This window comes from Argiope bruennichi, chromosome X2 (assembly GCF_947563725.1).
Source record: "Argiope bruennichi chromosome X2, qqArgBrue1.1, whole genome shotgun sequence".
Taxonomy (NCBI): domain Eukaryota; kingdom Metazoa; phylum Arthropoda; class Arachnida; order Araneae; family Araneidae; genus Argiope; species Argiope bruennichi.
The window spans coordinates 9,656,961-9,679,643 of record NC_079163.1 but is presented as its reverse complement, the minus strand read 5'-3'; the positions used below and the strand labels follow the sequence as shown (position 1 = coordinate 9,679,643).

General features: G+C 29.3%; 1 protein-coding gene across 1 annotated transcript in view; it reads left to right on the top strand.

The window, feature by feature from the left end:
* The window catches only part of LOC129960536 (echinoderm microtubule-associated protein-like CG42247), a 93,167-nt gene extending 70,748 nt beyond the window's left edge, over positions 1 to 22,419 (top strand). The window contains exons 12-18 of the mRNA XM_056074025.1: positions 2,896 to 3,021; positions 5,293 to 5,449; positions 11,193 to 11,290; positions 14,772 to 14,865; positions 16,677 to 16,772; positions 20,530 to 20,663; positions 22,230 to 22,419. Of these exons, the coding sequence (XP_055930000.1) occupies positions 2,896 to 3,021; positions 5,293 to 5,449; positions 11,193 to 11,290; positions 14,772 to 14,865; positions 16,677 to 16,772; positions 20,530 to 20,663; positions 22,230 to 22,370 (846 nt within the window). The 3' untranslated portion in view covers positions 22,371 to 22,419. The remainder of the gene's footprint in view (positions 1 to 2,895; positions 3,022 to 5,292; positions 5,450 to 11,192; positions 11,291 to 14,771; positions 14,866 to 16,676; positions 16,773 to 20,529; positions 20,664 to 22,229) is intronic.
* The last annotated feature ends 264 nt before the right edge of the window (positions 22,420 to 22,683 follow it).

Here is a 22,683-nt window from a genome sequence, read left to right as displayed (position 1 = left end):
CCTAAATTTAACTTTTACTAAGTTTTTCAATAAGAGAAATTTTATAATAGGTTTAGAGTGAGATCACGGAAGTGCATAATCTGGTGACAAATAGTTTTTCGTGATTTAACATCTTACTGCACGTTGTGACGTCGTATCTTTTCTCTGCTTCAAGATGCTCTGCGAATTTTAAAATTAAACTGGAGGGGAGCTCTTTAAATGATAATAAAGTGATTAAAATTCCAGGAATATTTAACAATAGTGAATAAAACAAGAAAAGCGTGTTCTTCGATAGAATTTTTTCAGAAAATATTTTTTTATTTTTTTTAAAAATAAAGCAGAAAAGTTCTTAAATTGCTTCCACGAAAATGTTAGCAATTATAGAGTTACTGTCAGCTATGGCGTTTCAGGCTTTTTCCTTCATCGTGTTCTTTTATCCCTCAACGAAGGAAAAAAATAATTATAATTTCTTGCTCCTTAAACACATAGTCAATAAATAGCTGAGGCATTATTTTTTGAATGTTTCTGTAACCACAGCATATGAATAAAGGACCCTGAGTGTTTTCAATAACGGTCACTATTTTTTTAACAGTGGAACTGCTTCTAATATATTGCTTTTCCAATATACTTAAAATAGACTTTAATTTTTAGAAGGAATATAAGGAGTTCTGTGTGTAAGAAAATATATAAACTAATCCAAATGACTTATGGAAATTCATTTCTTCAATTTACGTCAGCATTCTGGAAATTTTATAACTATCTAAGCGGAACGCAAAATTCTAAAGAGATATAATTTTTTTTTTTTTTGTTATTCTCAAAATAGTCAGAGGAGCAACAACTTTTAATTCAGCAAGTTAGTAGCTTTTAGTAAAAATAAATAATTAAATACAGTGCAGATGAAGAAAGGGTGGATGTTATTTTGGGAAACGTTGAACGTAGCGGCCTTTGCTTCTCGGTTCTAATTTGAGTTGAATGGATAGTGATATAACAGACATTGACCTTTTAATTATTTTCTTTTATCTAGCATATTTTTTATTGCAATTGCCTTTTTTGATATTAAAAATATTATAATTAAAAAGATTAAAATTATTTATTAAACATAAGAAAGAAAATTGCCTTGTGCTATTTGTGTATCGCATCATGTTGGCACATTCGCCTGCAACACTTGTAAAATATCTAGATATGAGGAAGGGGATAAAAGAAATTTACGTACAGGATATTTCATAAATTTGGACATGAAATTTTTATTCTTGTGCAAAAAAATGACAACTCTTCAACTATTTTTAAGGCCTAAACCGCAACTTTGGTGCACCAGTTTCTTAATTTTTATGACTTTATAAACTCCTTTCATATTTATGAGACGCTCTGTATCATACGTAAGTATAAAATATTTTCATTTAATAGTAACAATTGGAAAGAACTTGCAGAAGGTTATAATGTGGCTTCAAACGTATTATACAGAACTAGGGGGAAGCTTATTTCAGTTTTACCTGAAAAGAATATTGTCTAATTCTTTCTCACAGATGCATTACAAGTTAAAGCTGAATTACTCGCATTCTATAGAATAATATTTTCTGGTATGAAATACTGAAGTGATAGAATGAGAGAACCTTTTGAATCTGTGCCTAAAATTTAAAACTATGAAAAGTTTGTGAAAAGATAGTAGGATAATTTTATCTTTTCTCGTTTGACTTTAATAAAAATACTGATTTATGTAGTATTTCACAATTTGTAAATATGTGCTTTGTATTGTTTTAAAAAACAGTCTTCATAACTATTTTTTCATCTTCTTAAAAACAGCTAACTGAAATTACTCTAAGTGGAATTATAACTTTTTATGAATTACCAGCAACCTCTTTTCGGACATCTCCATAGGTATTTCTAATACTTATGGAGATACATACTCCATATATAAATGTATTAGAAAATAAAGTAAGCCATTAAATAATTAGAAATAGTATTTCAATTAGGAGTTGGTTTTAACACTCGCATTTGAAAGTGTAATTATCGTATTACGTACAACTATTATACTTCTAGCATATTAAAAGAAAAAGGCAAAAGCTGAACTGCTCCAATACTGATTGTTGTATAATTACATTTGACTCTGATGTAAAGTTTAAAGCATTTAACCCTATGAGCCCTGACCGCCCGATATCACCCCGTTTCACAGGGGCCTGACTTAGGCGCTTTGGAGCGGTTAAATGAGTTTAATAGGTGAAAGGCGTATTTCTCAACGAGCCCTCATTTAAACTCATTTAACTGTCCCAAAGCGCCTGAGTCAGGCCCTTATCGAACGGGGCGATATCAGGCGGTCAGGGCTCATAGGATTAACCCCAAATCCAATACTAGTAGTTGGTTCCAAATGATATAACTATGTCCACTTACTATTAATAAGATAAATTGAATTGAGATTAGATATGAAAACCTTTTTAAATTGGGCAAAGCACAAACAGAGGTTCAGTGAACCCATATGATTCGGAACTGCTTGTAAGAATCGCATCCAAGTAGCAAATAAAAATAGCCCAATATTGGAAGATTGACTATTTACAGAAAAGGTTTAAATGTCATTAACTTTCAATTACCATTTTTATTGAATTCTCATACAGAAATACTCAAGTTTCAATGCCACTGCTTTCCTGAAAGATATGTGTTTATATTATACGCAATTGAGATTCCATGGTTAATTCCTTAAATGGTAAATATTCTGCGGAAGAATTTAATTAAATATATTTATAATTTTATGTTGTTATTCAAATATTTGATTTGAAGAGCACGGAAGTTTATATAAATATTATATAATATAATAAACAAAATGTTTATATCCACGTGAAAGTGAATTCTGATAATCAAAGAGTCGGCTCTAATCAATCGCTTTTAACCATTAAGTGTTCTTAGATAAATGTTTCGTTTCTTCAGGGTCACTGTGATGATGTTCGTGCAATGGCATGCCATCCAGACCAGCCCTGCTTTGTTACTGCTGGATTGGATCGATACATCTGCAAGTGGGAAATCACTAGTCTCATATGGAAAGTGCAGAGTGATGTAAGTAAAGATACATAATTACATAGAAAGTGCAACGAGCACTAATCTCCTGGGAATGTAAAATATTTGCCTTCTGTTTGCGAATCATCATTAAAGTGGGATTTGGAAAGAGATCCTTTTTCCTTAATGTAACGAGTTTGAAAGTTCCTTCTGGTCAGAACTTGAATAGAAACAATGAGAATATTAGAGAGAAATATATTTTCGAAGATTAATGATGTTGCCCATACATTTAAAAAATCTAAATTAAAATTCATGTAATTGCATTATTCAACCATCTACCTGCATTTTGCTAAATTAGTTTTAATAAAAGTTAATACACTGAAAATAAAATATGCCCATTTCGATACTTGTTTAGATTTACCGAATGTTCCAGATCCCGACATTAAACACTAGCTGAAAATAACACGCGCTTCTACAAGCAGTAAAGTTTTTTGAATTATGACAAAAAAAAATATAATTTCATAGTTCAGCTTTATTACCGTCCTGTTTTAAAGCAACATTAGGGCTATTTTGGGACAGGTCCCGTGATTTTGAGCCCTAGTCGACAAGAGCAAGACCTGAGTTGCCCCCCTCTCCAAACTTCCACACCATAATACGGGGAGGATGTTTGGACCCGACGGGTTTAAAGTGTATCAGGCCCGCTTATAAGACGGGTCTTCGGTGAAACCGGGTATCGAACCTGAAGCCCTCCACTTCCGCAGTCTTACCACCCTGGCCACCGTGTCCTCCCAGATCATTTCATAGCTTCAGACATTATCATGTCTAGTAATAATGTTCAATTGTTAAATAGTACGTGTCAATTTTCTCTTTCTTTTTTTTAGGATTAAATATCTACTACTCATAGAATTATGTCTTTGAGTAGTTGTCTTCTACTCAAGTACTTTCTTTTACCACATTTCTGTTTCGATAAAATTATCCAACAGTTTTTCCAGTACTAAAATGTTATTTTAGCTCGAATAATTTCTTAAACATTAGATATATTCAGAGTATTTAGGAAGGCAAATCAACCGAGATACTCGCAATTTAATACGATGTTCGACATTAGGGTTGTATTTACAAATTCTCAAACAGATAAACTTGTATCTGGAATGTCTTATTCCATTTTGAAAATAAAATGTTTTCATTATATTTTATGCTTGAAGCTTTCACATAATTTTTTAAAAGATAATTCTTTCTTACTCCAATTAATTAGATAGTTAACTTTTATTTTGTAGCCATCAAACAAAAGTTTCCAATATTAGATATCTCATTTGCCATTATTTGCTGTATTATTAATGTCTTATACAAAACAATAAAGAAAATATGATTGAGCAAATGTCATTTTTTCTGACTTTCCTACTGAAATATTATCAGAAAATTAACTGTTAAGGAATTATTGACCGTGCAGTCGAAAAAACCAAAGGATATTTCAGATCTAGCAGAAATTGTGCGTTTTTTTTGGGTGTAAGTCTGTATTTTTTTTTCTTCTAAAAAGTAATCTAGATTCCAGTTTTAGAGAACTTATTCATCAGATATAGTGTCATCAAAATAGCAACCTGAAGGAAAATTTGAAATTTTTAAATTGTCGCATTTTTTATGCTATTTAACATATTTTTAATATATGATATTGTGAACAAACTTAAAGAGCTTATGTGATGGTAGATATGGGTACTAACTATAAAAATTTCCATTCTACTACATTATTATATTCCCTACCTTTGTATTTAAAGGAAAACTAATACATTTTTTAATATTAATATTATTTCATAAATTCATTACAAATACATATTACAAGGTTAAGTGATGTTCAATGATTTTATTGTAATTTTTTGAATCCATTCAAGTAAGTAAGCGTTTTGTTCCAAAATAGCCCTAATGTTGCTTCCAAACACGGCGTGAATCAAATAAAAATCGAAAACAATTTATCATTTTACCATCATTTTTATGAAGTTGTTATTGATAAGCGATATTAGATAACAAATCACTAATTATGCCATTATCCTCTCACTTGCTGTATTTAGCTTTTTAGATCAAATAATAATAACATTGGACAGAAAGCAAGATAAATAATTAAACAAACACTATTTTGAAAATGAAAACATCTTCATTGGCAGTCATTTTGATGACTTCATCACTGGTAAAAAGGGACTTTAAAATTTGAGGTCTAATGTGTTTTATATTCAGAAAATTTTACTGTGATTATATCTCAAAGCGTATGCTTTCTGCGAGAAGTGAATTTTTTTTCGTATCTACCGTATTAGGGTTGATTATCTTTCTAACTTTCTGTTTCAGAGTGAATGCTTTTCTGTAACCATCCACCCACATGGGAGCATTGTGGCAGTTGGGGACGAACACGGAGACGTGACATTTTTGAACATGGAGGACGGATTGCATGTCACAACATTACCTGTTACTAACAATCCACTTTATACATTGAAATATTCTCCAGGTAAGTTGCGGCTTTCCAAAAATTTAATCACTGCTGAATTATACAATATTTTATTTGCACATATTTTAATTATCTGGAACTGAAATGACAATAAGAGTAAAATTTTAATTAAAGGTCTCTTAGCTTGAATGCGAATTTTACAGCAATTTTGTGCTTGAAAAAGTATATGGAAATGCATTTTTTGGCTCTCTGTAATTTAGAATGCGATTATTAACGATTATTTTGATGTAAATCGATAGATTGTAACACCAAGCGCCCAATCCTGAAGTGACCAGTTAATTAAATGTTATATTCTTAATTAATTTGAATGATTTATGCTTTTATCATGATTGGTTAAATATATATATGTATATTTAATTTTTCAAATGGAGGATGAATCCAACCAAGTAAAATATAAGAAAAACCCTTCTAAAAGTTAGGATCCTTCATTTTTATCTAATGTATGTTTCTATACCTTTAAACGGCTATACATATATTTTGATTATTTATATGTAGGGAAAGATTTATTTAATGATTTACTGAAATGGACGACAAGATAGACGCTGATTATAAGGTAAAAGGTTCAAATATCACGAATTTATACTAGTATTTTAAGCAGAAAGCTAATATAGGTACTCTCAAAATAACTCTAGACTATTATTTGAAAACAAGCTAAGTTATTTTAACACATATCCGAATATTCTAGTTTTGAGATCGAGGAATTTAAAATTTTTTTATAATATTGCCTTCATTTAAAATGAGTTGAGGTAAACTTTAATTTGTTATTATCAAAACTTCTACTATATTGAATATGAAAAATAAGACACAACAAATGGAAAATAATACAAGCCAACATTATTGCATCTTTAGAAATGCAGCTAACACAACCTTTTAGCACTTTTCCTACGTACAGCACCAAAATAAAAAAAAGTATTAGAAGAAGTAGTAAGTAACTTTTTTTTCTTTACTTTTTTCTGAAAGAATTTTTCATGAGAATATTGATTTTATCACACATTTTTCATGAAAATCATTAGTATTAAGCCCATCACAAATCCACCATTTTATTCTTTGTTATAGCTGTTGTCGTTATCGTTAGTTGACACATATGAACTTTCTATGTCATTTTCTGAAGAGGAAGAAATCTCAATCAGTTTTTTTTTCCGATTTTCGTTGTTAAGGAATTGCTTCTTTTGCAGTTGTGACTTATGTTTTTCTGAAGCTGACGGATTTTTAGGTGATAGTGGCTTTCCCTTTCTTTTCTTCTATTTTCCAAGGGCTTTGCAAGAGCGGTTTTGAAGAACTACAAACAAAAACGAAAGATTTGTCTCAAACCCACCTTTGATGTGGTGAAAGTTGCAATTGAACGAATGGTTTTTGATGGTATTAAGTCGATAATTTGTGATCACTCCATACCATATTAATGAAAAAATGGCATTCCACGCCATTCTATTTTTTCGCTTATCCATTTAGACAAGTTATTCAAAAGAACTTTAAGGTAGCTTCATACCCATCTCATTTGTGAACACCTTGCAAAAATTATGCGAGTATCTTTTGTTTCGCACCAAAGAACACTGTTTTCTTCGAAACAAGATAAGGAAACTCTTGAAGGAATTTGCTATCGGAACTTTTGTTTTTTCTGAATATTAGAGGTGTAAATTATTTCCTTAAAAGTACCATCCTTTCCTATAATTTCATAATAACTTTTGTCCATTTGTGTTTAGTAAATTGATCTTCTACGTCAGAAGGTAAATACAGCCTTTTGTCCTAATGACATCAAGTATGTTTTGAAGTTTATTTTCCTTTTTTATGGAGTCCTTTAATATAAATCTAGCTTTCGACGGATTTAATAGTTCCTCCCTTTTTTTCATCATTATTACCATTTTTTTCAGTATAATTTTACCTCGCATTTTCCAATTCATCATATAAATTAAAAAAAATATGCTTTGAAAGTCTTTGTAGTAAAGTCCAGGATGATAAATCGTTACACTCAAACTTATGATATTGTGAACAACTTAACTCAGAGATGCGGTGGCGTCATCATTTGAAATCAGACCGCAACCCAAGAAACAAACGACACAGAAATGTAGTCGCTATCAGTGCCTCAAACGACATAACAATATATAATCTGGATATTATAGATTATATTAAAAGTAATGAAACATGATTATGAACTCATCATAGTAAACAATCAACAAAAGAAACAGAAATATTGGTGCGTTTAGCTTCCGCAGACTTCTTTACAGAAAGGATCACTCTTGTAGCATTTTAGTGGCCCTCAAGTACTAGAAATAATCAATAGACAGCCGTTGTAGACGATGTTAATTACGTAAACGAAATTTGGGCTCTTCACTTATTATTGTCTTTTGAAAAATTCAATACGAAACTTTATAGAAAACAGATGCCCCATTAGCTACTTTATTAAAAATAATATTTTTCATTTGAGATATTAAGATCATTTTCCATTTGCAGCTCTTTAAAAATACCAAGAAATTTATTTCGCTTTTAGTTGTTTATAAAATAAAGAAACTACTTACAAAATCCTTTACATCTGTATTCTGAAATCACTTAATCTATGTGACTTTATTTTCATTTCAAGATATCGCTGGCATGCTTAATATTTTCCTACAGCTATTTATTTTCTGAGAAAAACATTTGCCCGAATCTATGAATTCACACTAATACTCTTTATTCAAACTGTAAAATTTTAAATGTTTAAAATTTCGACATTGCCTATCAGACAGAAAAAGACGGGCTTAGGCATCAGCCATTCCTGTAGTTTTATATAAACTCTTACGAAGCGAACATGAATGCCATTTTATTTCCATTTAACGGGTTCATACGACAGGCAATGAGAAGTTCACTTTTGAATCTTATATTTGTAAATATATTCAACTATTCATGATGAAAAACATATTATACAAAAGACTAAATAAAAATTTCTTAAAAGATGAAAATCAATTTTGTATCTAAGAATACAGTGTAAGTCGAGAATTAGAAATTCAATTCGTTGCTTTAAATTGATAGTTTTCTGCTACTGAAATATACTGAAACATCGTAGAGCGTAGTCTTTATTTATTGTAAATATTCGACAACTAATTCAGTGTTAATGATATTGCATTATTTCATTCAATGCGAATTAGAAACTCAATTCGTTGCTTTAAATTGATAGTTTTCTGCGACTGAAATATACTGAAACATCGTAGAGCGTAGTCTTTATTTATTGTAAATATTCGACAACTAATTCAGTGTTAATGATATTGCATTATTTCATTCAATGCGAATTAGAAACTCAATTCGTTGCTTTAAATTGATAGTTTTCTGCGACTGAAATATACTGAAACATCGTAGAGCGTAGTCTTTATTTATTGTAAATATTCGACAACTAATTCAGTGTTAATGATATTGCATTATTTTATTCAATGCGAATTAGAAACTCAATTCGTTGCTTTAAATTGATAGTTTTCTGCGACTGAAATATACTGAAACATCGTAGAGCGTAGTCTTTATTTATTGTAAATATTCGACAACTAATTCAGTGTTAATGATATTGCATTATTTCATTCAATGCGAATTAGAAACTCAATTCGTTGCTTTAAATTGATAGTTTTCTGCGACTGAAATATACTGAAACATCGTAGAGCGTAGTCTTTATTTATTGTAAATATTCGACAACTAATTCAGTGTTAATGATATTGCATTATTTTATTCAATGCGAATTAGAAACTCAATTCGTTGCTTTAAATTGATAGTTTTCTGCGACTGAAATATACTGAAACATCGTAGAGCGTAGTCTTTATTTATTGTAAATATTCGACAACTAATTCAGTGTTAATGATATTGCATTATTTCATTCAATGCGAATTAGAAACTCAATTCGTTGCTTTAAATTGATAGTTTTCTGCGACTGAAATATACTGAAACATCGTAGAGCGTAGTCTTTATTTATTGTAAATATTCGACAACTAATTCAGTGTTAATGATATTGCATTATTTCATTCAATGCGAATTAGAAACTCAATTCGTTGCTTTAAATTGATAGTTTTCTGCGACTGAAATATACTGAAACATCGTAGAGCGTAGTCTTTATTTATTGTAAATATTCGACAACTAATTCAGTGTTAATGATATTGCATTATTTTATTCAATGCGTTGCCATAGATTAATAATTTTGAATTTTATTAGAAAAATTATTTAACTGCAGAAAACCAGAATAATGATATGTACACGCATTTCTTTCATTTAAATACTTCTAGAATTTTTAAAAATGTTGTTGGATTTATTAGATTGACTCCGCATTTTATAGCGATTTGGAAAGATCTCGATGTGCTGCAAAAAAATGCCACCATGTGCTTCAAGTTCACAGCAGAAAAATAGTCTGAAAGTTAAAGATGATAGCCTCTTATGTACACAATAAACCTAAGTATTAATAAAATAAATCAATTACAAAAAATTACTATAAGCATACAAAACATATACTGACAAATAAAATACTGAAATTTATTGAAATCTTAAAGAGACATATTACCAAAAATATCAGTTGTTTTTATTCCATTAGCTTATTTCATTGCTCTTACTTTTCTACTTACCTTGTCAAAATTCCAAAATGATAGTTTTGAAATTTCAGAATCATTTAGATTTTTATGTACGATAACGAACGAAAAATTTACAAAAATGACAATCACAAAACAACTTTTCACCATGTTAGGTTTTTCATCACTATCGTGTTTTAAAAATGCTAGCTAAGGCTTTCTTCCTATTTAAGATATATCTTATAATTTGTTTGTACATATTTATCATTATGTTTATGATAAAATTATGCATACTGTAAGAACTCAGTAGTTAGTTTTTTTTAAAAATTCTTTTTTATAAACGACTTATAAAATGAGGTAGCGCTAAATGTTCGAATTGTTCATTATACATAACAGTAAAAAAATGATATTTTCTTTACTATCATCTAATTCTGCAAATATATGCACAACTTTAATTCAGTGAATCAACAAATGAACTTAGAAGTAAGATTACTCATATTTAAAAAAGTAGTAGAAATTTTTTCTAAATTTTATTTACGTCTAAGGTATCGAGGTTTTTTGTTAACAATTCAAGTATAAAATTCACCGATATGGATATTCAAGTACTTCATAGTAGAATTTGTTTTTGATCTAATTTTGGTAGGGAAAGTTTTATTCCAAATCAATTTAGAGATTACATCAGGTGATTTAAAATGGTATTTACAGGTGAGGGGACTACTTGCTTCATCATATCATTCTCTGTCTCTCTTTAAGTATAATGGTAACACGCCATTCCCTGTTAAAATAAAGTGAGGAATACATTGATTGGTTTTGTGTTTTTGTTAAAGGTCTTAAGTTTTAATTTCCGTCAAATTACAGGAACGCCACCTGAGTCAGCATTCCATATCCCATACTTTTAAGCTACAGCAAAGTGAAGCTCTCAAATTATTTACCGATATATATCCTACACATTTGAACTTCGTTGTAATCTAGTAGTGAACCGAATCCAAAGTTTAGAACTGACGTTACGTTACTGAGTCCAAACGTTACTGAGACAATAGACTTCGAAAAGAAAACTGTGAGCTTTGCAGGAATGAACGAATAGTGGTTTTATCTAAAATGTCATTACGAAAGACAAATAGATGAAGATAAAAAATGATGGAGCCTTGGTTAAACTCAGTGAATAAATGTTTTTAAATTAAATGTTATTTTATATTTTATTTACTTCCCAAGATATCATTTCTTTTCATTTGCAGACGGTGATACTCTCGCTGTAGGTTGTGCAGATGGAAACATCTATCTTTTTCAAACGCACAGTAACGGATACATGTACAAAATCGACTATGTATTACCTGTGAGTACATTTACAGTCTAGATACTCAACTTCAAATCAATAATTAGCTGTTAGACTCTTATTATTTTCTTCTATTATTATTCTAAAGTTAATATAAAGTATATAAGAAAATTAAGTACTAATTGTATTAAAAAAATAACCATTGTCAAGCTTGTCAATTTAATACGTTCGGGTTTAGAATCATGATATAGTTTTTAATGATATAGTTTATATTAGCATTGGTATTTATATTTTTTGTAATATTTTACTCAATGGTATAGCTTTTCATGCATTTTATTACAGAACGAAAATATTACTGTGATTAAAAAGTATCTGGAATGCTTCATTTAAAATACATCTATTGTAGAAATCGTCTGCAAACATTTATAAAGCCTTTTTTTAATTTCTTTAAATATCTGTCAACAATCAAGAATTTATTTCATTTTTGCAAATCCAATATAATCTGAAGATATTACCAGATTTACTTTCGATGGCATGAATGCTTGATCAGTATCGGAAATTCGATAAGTATCGAAAGTTTGATCAAGTTCGAACAGCGTCGAACACTTGATCAATATGGATGGGCATTAAAATTTAGATAGTGTTCAAATTGTGGTGAACAGGTGAGTCACTGAAATTAATCTTTATCATAAATATATATAAAAAAACCCTTATAATCTAATGAACATTATATTATGTAATTGAAAAGAAACAATAATTTTGGAAAAATAGAGTTGGTAAAGTCACATATTTTTGTATACTTAAAAGAACATACAGTAGAAAAGAAAATGAATTAAAAAAGTAAAGAGAAATTGTTAAGGTATAATTCCGAGCTGATTTCATAAATGAAATTCATAAAATTTCTATTTATATCGTAAGTTTGACCAGTAGTTAAATTTTAATCAAATGATGAGTAAACTTACAACTTTAATTTTTCAGACTCTTTTTCCCTCAATAATAATATGTCTCTATTTTAGTTGCCATCATGCTTTCATTATTGCTAAAAGGACAACAAATTATTTACCGAAAAGTTTTGAAACTATCTTTAACAATAAAAATAATATAAATGAAACTGAAAATAATACAGTATTATAAAAAAAGGGGTATGAAATCCGCTGAAATATTTTAAATTTATTTAGAAAATTTTAAATTAAATTTTTTAATAAACAATAAATACCATAACCGAAAAATTTATTGAATCGCATATTCTTACAACTTAAAAATTAAACATGAAATCCTTGTCAATGTTAGTTTAAATGCGTGATATAAATTGGACGAAATTTTACAATAATGAACTAACCACAAACCTGCTAAGTTTTGGTTTCAGTAGGTATTGAGAAATTTGCGTGGGTGCGGTCTGCCGTACAAAACTATTTCGCTGCACTACAAGCATCACACAAAATGCAAACATTTCGCTTGAATAAAAAAAAAAAAAAAATTAAAAATACTTTTGGGCTATATTTTGTATTCTTATGTCATGTTTTTATTTAAAAACATATAATTTCAAGTTGGTTTCTTACAGAAGAATTAAAGCAAAATGGAATTTAGAAAATCAATGCAATTGTAAAGCACACAATTATAAAAAAAAAAAAAATGCAAATATGCCAATGATGGATATTCGAATAAATACCTTTAAGCATCTAAAACGGTAATTTACTGCACACATCGACTCACTGGATCGCGATTCTGCGTGATCCATGATTCATCGTTAGGATATATATATATATATTCAAAAATTGAAATTTCCGAAGCATTGATTTTTTCGATATATGAAAAATTCGCATAGCCCTAAATTCGACCTTATGGGATACGGAAAGTCTCGTATGCACTAGGGGTCTCCTCTTCAACTTTAATGGAACTCAAAGACGCCATTCGATGGGCAGCCATGAGACAGTCCGTTACTATAGGTATAGTGACGCACCTCACTTCTTTTATATCTTGTGGTGGTGGTCAAGTTGAACATCTTTTTCTTTAAAATAAATGCACAGTGTCTTAATATTGCACTTTGTTTTATTGTCTCTTTGTGCTTGTTGCTTAGTATAAGCATCTCAGTGTGACATGTGAGCGCCATCTTTCGGTTACTTCTAGAGTAATTTTTTTTTATATATAAAGAAAAAAGAATCCATGGTCCCTATCATCATATTCACTCAAATCGAAAAATTTTCCAAGCATTAATTCTTTATTATAAATATTTTGATACGATATATTTATGACTCATCCTTTATATTGTTCTGTTTGTATGAATATTTGAATTTTGGCGAACAGAGATATTTTTTTTTCTATTTTTGAAATAAAATATTGTAAATAATCAATTTAAATTATCAGGAATATTTCAATGTTTTACAAATTTGAAAAAAGCATTTTAATTTTATTTATTTTAAAATATTAAATAAAATTTAAATGCCTGTAACATTTTTATTCAGTTTCATTTGTGAAATTATTCTGACATAGAATAACCAGTTTTGCTTCAACAGTAAAAAGATTTATAATGAAATTTAGTTATTTTAAAAACAATATGATTCTTGTTGATAAAGAATATGATTCTTTTCTTTTTTCTGAGATATTTCATTTTATTATTAACTTTATCTTCAACAAATGCATCTTCGTTGTACTACTGATCGTTTAAACTGAGAAATATAGAGGCTTTTTGAAATTCCATGTAATTTTTTCCCACCGATTACTGCTTGATTATAAAATTGATTTACACAAAAATGGTCAATTATGGAAATCAAATGAATTAAACTGTAAAATATGATGGTTCTTGAGTAATTTCTTCAATATTTCGATATAAATTGAATCTAAATAACAGGTAACTTAATTTCACTAAAATTTAAGTAGAAAAGAAATTCACAAAATAAGCTTTTATCATAAGAGAAAAAATTGAAATGAATGATTTAGTTAAAAGAAAAACTAAAAGGAAAAGAACCGAAATTTCCTCTACAAAGTAATCAATAAACTGACTTCTTATTTAAGTGATGTAAGTTTTAATTTGATGCTTCATTTAAAAGATGTAATGTTTCATATTCATGTAGAGATTCTTTCTCGTAAAATGAAAAAGTTCTAAACTTTTGATTAAATGTAAAGTTCTTTTTCAAGCCTCGTCTATGTTTAATGTCTAATCTAATTTGTTCTTTTCTCGCAGAAAGGCATTTGAAAAAATAGTTGATATAGCTCAATTAGAAGTACTTTTATATTATTATAGATGCATTAATATTCAGTTTTTTTTAAAGTGCATCTTCTAACTCTATAAATAAATTTGAGTCGATGCATATACTTAATTTAAAATCTGAGTTTGGAGAAAATTTTACTTAAAATCACTTCATTCAGATTTCATTCATATCATATTCATATATGCATCTGTTTTCTAGAATCATATAATTTTGAAAATTTCAATAAATAAATAGAATAAAGATATGATATCTAAAATATATGAAATTCTGTTTGTTTATAATAATTAACTTATTTATATTAATCAGTAATAATATCTAGTATTTATTTTCAGGGTAGCGTACCTATATTGATGCTGGATTGGTCCGTTGATGGAAGTCATCTGCAAGCGGTGTTTACAGACAATGAATATCATGACATAACTTTCTGTAAGGAAGTACACTGCTATTTCATCATATCTTATATAAAAAAAATGATTTGTGAAGTATTATCGCCATTAACTTCTTCTAATGTAATTTCTAATTACAAAATGAAATTAATAATTAAAGTTTTATATATAAAGATTCTTTAATAAGGAAAACCATTTTCGAATGCATAATGACAATAGAATAAATCTTTTGTAAAGCGCAAAATAAAAGAGATATGCTAGTTTCCAAGTTTGGAAAAGGATTACCTATGATTATTGATGAAAGTTTAAAAATAACATAGACTAAATACAGGCGTATGGATGAGCTCAAAAGATTATTTCTGAAATATGCTACCCAAATTCAAAGTGCTGGGAATGTTGGGAATGGACGCGGAATTTCTTGCTTTCTTTTTTCCACACAACGTTCGCATCGCACATAAATTAAAGAAAAATGTATATCAGTGAAATTAACGCAATGTATGTTAAAACTTTTATAATACTGATTTTCACATAATATGGCAGAAAAAATTATATTGGAAAATCTTTAAAAAATGTGAAGGGAAAAAAACAAAACAATTTTTTTTCACGATTATTCTAAATTTCTCTCTCTCTCTCTCTCTCTCTCTCTCTCTCTCTCTCTCTATATATATATATATATATATATATATATATATATATATATATATATAACTCCTTGGTTTAACGTAAATATGGAGGTAACTTGTAGTCCCCTTAATAACAAATAAAATGAACTGAAAATGAACTTGATCCTATCATTGATTACAGAGATAATGGCTGTTCTGTAGATAATGGCATTTTGAATCTTTGAAGGGAGCTGGGATGAAAGCATCAGAGGAATTTTTGGGAACTTCTGAGCTAGTAGTGGTCTATCAATGGGGTAAAATTCAGCTTTATATCATTGCTAATTATTTTCAAAGTTTGATATTTTGGGATCTTTTTTGACTATAGGGTTATATTCCCTATTTGTGTTGGGCTATTATCATAATTTTAAAATTCATAATATTCCTTGAACTTTGGAAGACAGAGCTTTGCTGTTAGGTTACAGAAACTCAGTAAATAATGGCTGGAAATATGATAATAAGGGATATTATTTTAATTTTTTGAAATTTTTTAAACAGTTAATCTGAGATTAGCAATAATCTATTCGAATCGAAAAGTTTAATCTGAAATATTAAAATAGCGAATTATGGTATTTCTTGCAAAAGAAAATTATTTTTAAAATTTCTAAGATGATATTAGTTGCAGCTATTTTAAGTTCTTCAGTTTTTTTCTGAAGACATGCTTTTATGAAATAACATGCTTAATCCATACATAATTGAAAATATTATGTTTTGTGTATTAATCATCATCCTAAAGCTGTTTTCTGAAAAAAAAAACAGTACATTTTTGTAGATATTCAATTAATAAATAAATAATGGTGACGGAATTTTATTAATTTCTGAGGGGGAAAAAAAGGGAAATTTTAAAGAATTATTTTCCGAAATAAAAGAGAAATATTTTTTAAAATTTATAGCATTATAGAAAATTAAACAAACAAATTATTTCTACATTTAATTTTCAGAAACTGTATTTGTTATTTATGAATTCTTAATTGAGAAGCATATACTTTATGCTCTCTGTTATAATATCATTTAGACTTAGACAGACGAATTCTTTTTATATTTAATCTTCAGAAACTGTATTTATTATTGTTGAATTCCTTAACTGAGGAGCATGCACTTTATGATCTTTTTTATAATGCCATTTAGATTTGGATTATTTTATTATTCCATTTATAAAACAATTTGTATAATAATGTATTTTCGATTTTAGGGGATCTTAGACGCAAAGAAAAATTGCACAGTGCTTCGCAACTGAAAGAACTGGAATGGTACAAGCCAAATTGTACTTTAGGTTACAAAATCAATGGTAAGATTTTTTTTAGATCTGAATAAGTAGTAAAGAATTAGAATTTAGTAATTATTTAACCTTCTCTGTAAAATCCATAGTTATGATTCTAAATATCTGAATATGTGCTCTTATTTTAACTTGAGCAATACAAATGAATAACAATGCAAATAAATGATAATATAATAATGTCTATTCGTTTCGCATCGCACAAGTTTTGAAATATAGCTTTAGGACAATAAATTTGCAAGGTAACGATATTTTATTTTATTTTAGATGTTGTATTAAGCATAATTAAGTTTATGGAGAGGCTCCTTGTTACTTTGTTGATACCTCTACTTTTTAAATTCATTTTCTACAGCATACATGAGAATGATTTTTGTTCTGATATCTTCTGTAAAATCAGTTAAATAAATGTTCTCATTCTGATTCCTTAAAAGAATTTCTTTATATTCGTGATATTTGCATTTGTTTTATTCACAAGAAATCATAAAAAAACAAAGGAAAACTTTCTATATATGTCTTGTCTTTTTGCTAGTCTACGCTATCTTTGTTATGAATATTGGAAGAATATTCATTTTCGATGGGACAGAGCTGGAAATTGTGGAAGAAAGAGCTTCGTCATTCAAAGGAAACAATTTTAACATTTCAGCTTATTTTTCAAAACATCTAGCAGTCATGAATAATCGTATGGATTGCAAGCAATGTATTGAAATAACTGAGAAAGGGAGTAGAAAAAAACCTCTGACTATTACGCTTATAGTTTGTTGAAGAATTTTCAATTCAGAAAACTATGCAATACTCTTATCACTGACCATCTTAAAATGTCTTGATTTCTCCCTTACCTCCACTTTTTTATTTTTCGTACCAAAATTTTTTAGACGTCTAGGGAAGAAATATAAGCAGAGTTAAATAATTCAAAATATTTGAATTTTTTAAAGTTTAAAACTTTTATTATATTTTCATAAATGCGACCTCTCAAAAAACTCTAGTACAATACATTGAATTCTTAAGTAATTCAAGATCTAGTTGGGACATGTAACAATTACTGAATTTAACATCATTTCCCTAAAAAATTTATTAGGATATACAAAATATTTTGTTTATAAATTATTAAAATGACAGAGTTTTTGAAAAATTAATATTTTGAATTTCTGCTCTGAGTTGTAAATTTTATAATCTAGAAATTTCATTGTTATTTTACTAAAACAATCTATTAAATTGTTGGAACGAATTCAAAAGCAATATAAGGAAGAAACTTGTAATCAGATTGGATTCTTGTGTTTATTGTTGTAAGAGCTTTATTTGGTTATATTGTTTCAAACATACGGCTAACGTACGGGCACACGATATCATATAAAATTGATGAAATCATTAAATATTTGCTCTTAATATTAAAAAAGACAAAAATATTATTTTAAAATTCACAAAAGATGAAGAGCGAGCAATTACAATTGCCAAAATATCGTAGAAAGTATTAAAAAATGGAAAATACATTGTAGACAGTGTTAAAAAATCAATAAAAATTCACATAAGCGAGAGATTCGAACCTTAGGAAAAAAACAATTATATGAAAAATTTTAGAACCAAGCGAAAGGAAAAAAGTCTTGACATCATTTTGAGTTCATGTCATGGACATGGTACTTAATATTGTTGAATAAAATATTTAAAATTACATAAAAAAATGGGATCTTTTTAATTTTTGTTTAAGGTAAATTTATCTGGGATTTCTTCAATAGTTTCGCTGGAATCATAATTAATGGTATCTTCATTTGTAAACGATTTGATGTTATTGTTGGTTTTATTTTCGGGGATTATCTAATGGCATAAATTCAGATGCAGAATTTAAATGTAGTGATTCAGTTTCATCATTATTTGTGGGGTCCTTTGCTGCGTTTGCTGAATGAGGAGCATTATCGATCTACATAATAGCAGAAGTCAAAACAAGCAATTTTCTCCAAAGCTTGGAAGTTTCGTCTGAAATTGATTGATTTTCATTATCGGTTGTAAGCTTGGGTTGATTTCTAGCCTTTTTTTCTTTGTTACTGTTTCAAAACCGGCTAAATCTTTAGAAGCGTCGATTGCATCACAGAGCAGGATTGAATCACGTTTCTCCAGCTGAGAAATAGATATAGGTTCAATTTAAGTAGTAAATTAGTGCCAGATTAGACTGATTCCAGCATATGCTTAAGAATTCTGAGTATTTTTTCCCTACTTTTGTAGATACGCTCGGTAGGTTTTGAGGGTTTGAATCTTTATCTTTGGTCTGGGCTATGGAAGCATAGCAAGATCCAGGAATGGGTGTTTTAGACACAGACAACTTCTGCACTTCTGGATGTTTTTTTTTAAAATTTTATCCCAGTAACTTCTTTTTTGTGTTTCCATGACAATCAGCTTCGAGTTTAAAAAATGTGGTCACTTTTGAAATTATCGCACTGTTTCCAAGCAGTACTGCAAGTACTTTTAAGACTATCTCCTGCAAAACCAGCGCATGTCAGAGTTCGCAGCAGGAAGTTTGAAAATACTAGAAATATTGACATTAGAAATATCATAATGGGCTAAGGAGACAAGGCCAGACTGAAAACTCGCATTACTTATCTGCTTTATTACTTTCCGATAACTCATGTTAGCTGCAAATAAGAAGAGATGCTTTATATTTAGGAGATGGCAATTCATCCGTGTAGTTATGTATAAGTCCTTACATCGCCCACTCTCTGGCTTTGCAGCATTTCTTTCCTTAGGAACATAAAGCAATTTACCACAAGTATTAACGCCTTTGAAAGAATTCAGGGTTTCATGAGAGTAAACAGAAGGAAGAATTGTTGGCAAGATTTGTTCCAGTTATTTTGTAATTGCTTATAAGAGAAGATTTCAATAAATAAATATCCTGGTCGAGGTTTAAAACGGATTTTAATTCTTCGACTACATTAAATAATGATTTCTCAATTAAAAATTATGAAATATTATGAAAAGTATCTTGGTCGGAGGATGCACGTTTGACGATACAAAAAAAAAAAAAAAAAAAAAAAAAAAAAATGTTGGAAATAAATTTACAAAATTGGAAACATTTTGTTGCCTACCTAAGAGACCAGTTAATTTCCTTTTCCGTAAGGCATTGCTAGAAATTAAGACCAGAAAGCATCACAAACCATGGAACCGAACAAATGGTGGCATCCATCAGCTCTGGGCATTGCAAGCCTCTGCGCTTACCAAAGTGCTAGCCGGAACACATTGTTCAGTCACTTCCTGCGACAGTGAATACTTTTAATACTAAACTCGACCTCTTCGCTTGATCCCTAGTAAACTAAACTCTAAAGTGATTAGCAACAGGCCGTGTTCAGTTTAGTTATATATTAACGTCCTGTTTTAAAGCAGCACGAGGGTATTTTGGAACGGATAGAAACAGGCCGAATTGATACTCCAAGTGTCTAATGGTTCGCCACGTACATTTAACACATGGGAATTTCGATTGTCCATCAATATTAAAAAGTAAAAATATTGACGACAGCCTCTCCTGAAGAGCTTCTTCGCTTACCGTTGACCAATGAAATATTTAAGTGGAAGCTAAAAAGAGAAGGAAAGAGTAAACTTGAAGGGGGTAAAGATCCATGGGAACCTCAGGATTGGGACACCCGAACCCACCTCACGAAAATGAGTCGCTAAGGGGGGGGGGATCGAGGAAGCAAAATTTAGTACTGCTTTAAATATTTTTTTATTGACGTTTCATCTGTTATTAATACATGTAATGCCATAAATATATTCTTCTAATTTGTATCAGGGATGTGGAATAATAAACATATACCAGAAGCTGTTCATGTTTGCTGTCATGTCTCTAATTCCAAACATCTGCTCGCGGCTGGAGACAAGAATGGTTACATTCGACTGTTTCGTTATCCGAGTACTAGTGATAAAGTGAGTAACGATGTTATATTTCATTCATTTAAAATATCTTCGTGAAATTCTAGTTTTCATAATTTTCTAATCTTAGAAAATTATTTGTATGTTTTAATTTTAGAAAGATTTCATATGAAAATATCCAAATCTACCATTTACATTGATTAATGATTTTCTTTTGAATTTGGTAAAAGAGTACTATGAAGAATCAGATCAGAATGAAAGCTTGAGAACAGACATAGAGATTATAATTGAGTTTACAATAAAAGGAACTTTGATTGTAACCGGGAAATAGCGTTGCCTTGAATACATACACTGTCCAAAAATAAAAAAAAAATTAATAATTGCTATGAATTCCTTTTAATGACACATGTCTACTTCAAAATATTCTCTTTTTCTATTCTTATACTGCTTTCTATGCCCCTACCATTGCAAAAACTGTTAATGGGAATTATTTTTTTGGACTGCAAGTAAGTCTTAGAGAATTTTCTTCTGTTCTAGAGTTTAAAATAGTCGACTTTTCAAGAGCTTCTACTATGAGAACAAAATAAAGCCAGAAAGAGGAATCTGGGGAGTTAAAATCCGTTATGCTCCGTTTTACAAAAGTTTGAAACGTATTTGAACGATCCAATATTTCATGACTTATTGTGAAATGATTTATATTTGCTCGTCAATCAAGAGGCACCGCCCAGATTTTGTTATAGTGTGCCTACAGATGTTCAGTATACATCTACAAGTGTTCATTATCAAATGATATGTATTTTTACTGGCGCTTCTCAATCTCATTCTATGACTTGATGAATCAAAGCATGAACTCTATCGATGTGAAAATAGTCCGTTGACTTGGAAGAGGTCTAATTTTTTAATCGTCTTTGATGGTTGTTCGGCCCGATTTGAAGAGACGATATTTTTATTTTAATATGTTGATCACAAAAATGATTAAAGAAAATTTAATAAATTCCGATAGTGATAGTAGCCTTGAATGTTTTGAAAACAGTTCTCAAAGTGATTTTGGTTCTAGAGATGAGACTAGTTTTGATATCATAATAACAATAAATAGGAATTTACGTAAAAGTGAAACTGTGCGATATCAACGACAGAGAAGGAGGAGAGATTAGATGGAAAAATTATTTTGTAATTTGCAAAATGACTGACAACTTGATGATAAAAAACAACTTAAGGACTACTTAGTATTTTTCAAATCGTTACTTTCACGGAGGAAAAAAAGCACAATATGCTTATATGAAATTTCAAACAAACAGCAAACCATTTCTTCATGTTGGAGATTGTTCAAAAATATCATACATTAAAATGATATAAATAATTATTTGTGACTCATGTATTTTTAATACTCCCTCACAAAATAAAAATTTTCTAACAAAAATGATTTTCTTATAATTCGGAAAATGTTTCGCATGTTCACGGAAATCAACCACAACCTGGTGAGAATCACTTACAAAAAGCTAGCATCTGATAAGGATTAAATATATTTTCTAACATATTGTTCCTTTCTCTTTACTTAGTATTCGCTTTCCTTCTCTGATTAAGAAAAATGATAATTTGTGTTTTTCTTTGATTTTATAGGCTGCTTATTACGAAGAAAAGCAGTGCAGTACAGATGTCAATGTCATTCAATTTCTATTCGATGATAGTTATCTCATCTCCACTGGTGGTCCTGATGGAGCCATTTTTGTATGGAAACTTATACCCTCCAATGTTGCTTGAAAATAATCTAGATTTTACTGATAGAAATGAGAGATTTGTTTACTGCTGAAAGAAGCGTTTTTAGATACTGAAAAATAAAATCCTTTCTGTATTTTTAATGTCTTTCTTTTACATGTATTTATTTCCCAACACAATTTTAAAGAACATAGTACATTTTCTTGAAATTGTGGTGATGACCGATGATTTGGAGATTGTTAGGAATTATTAATATCTGTGACAGAAAACTAACAATTACGAATATTATATTTCATATTAATGAAAAATTTTGGAACATTAATACTCGGAGGTTAATTTTAAAAAGTAATACAAAATT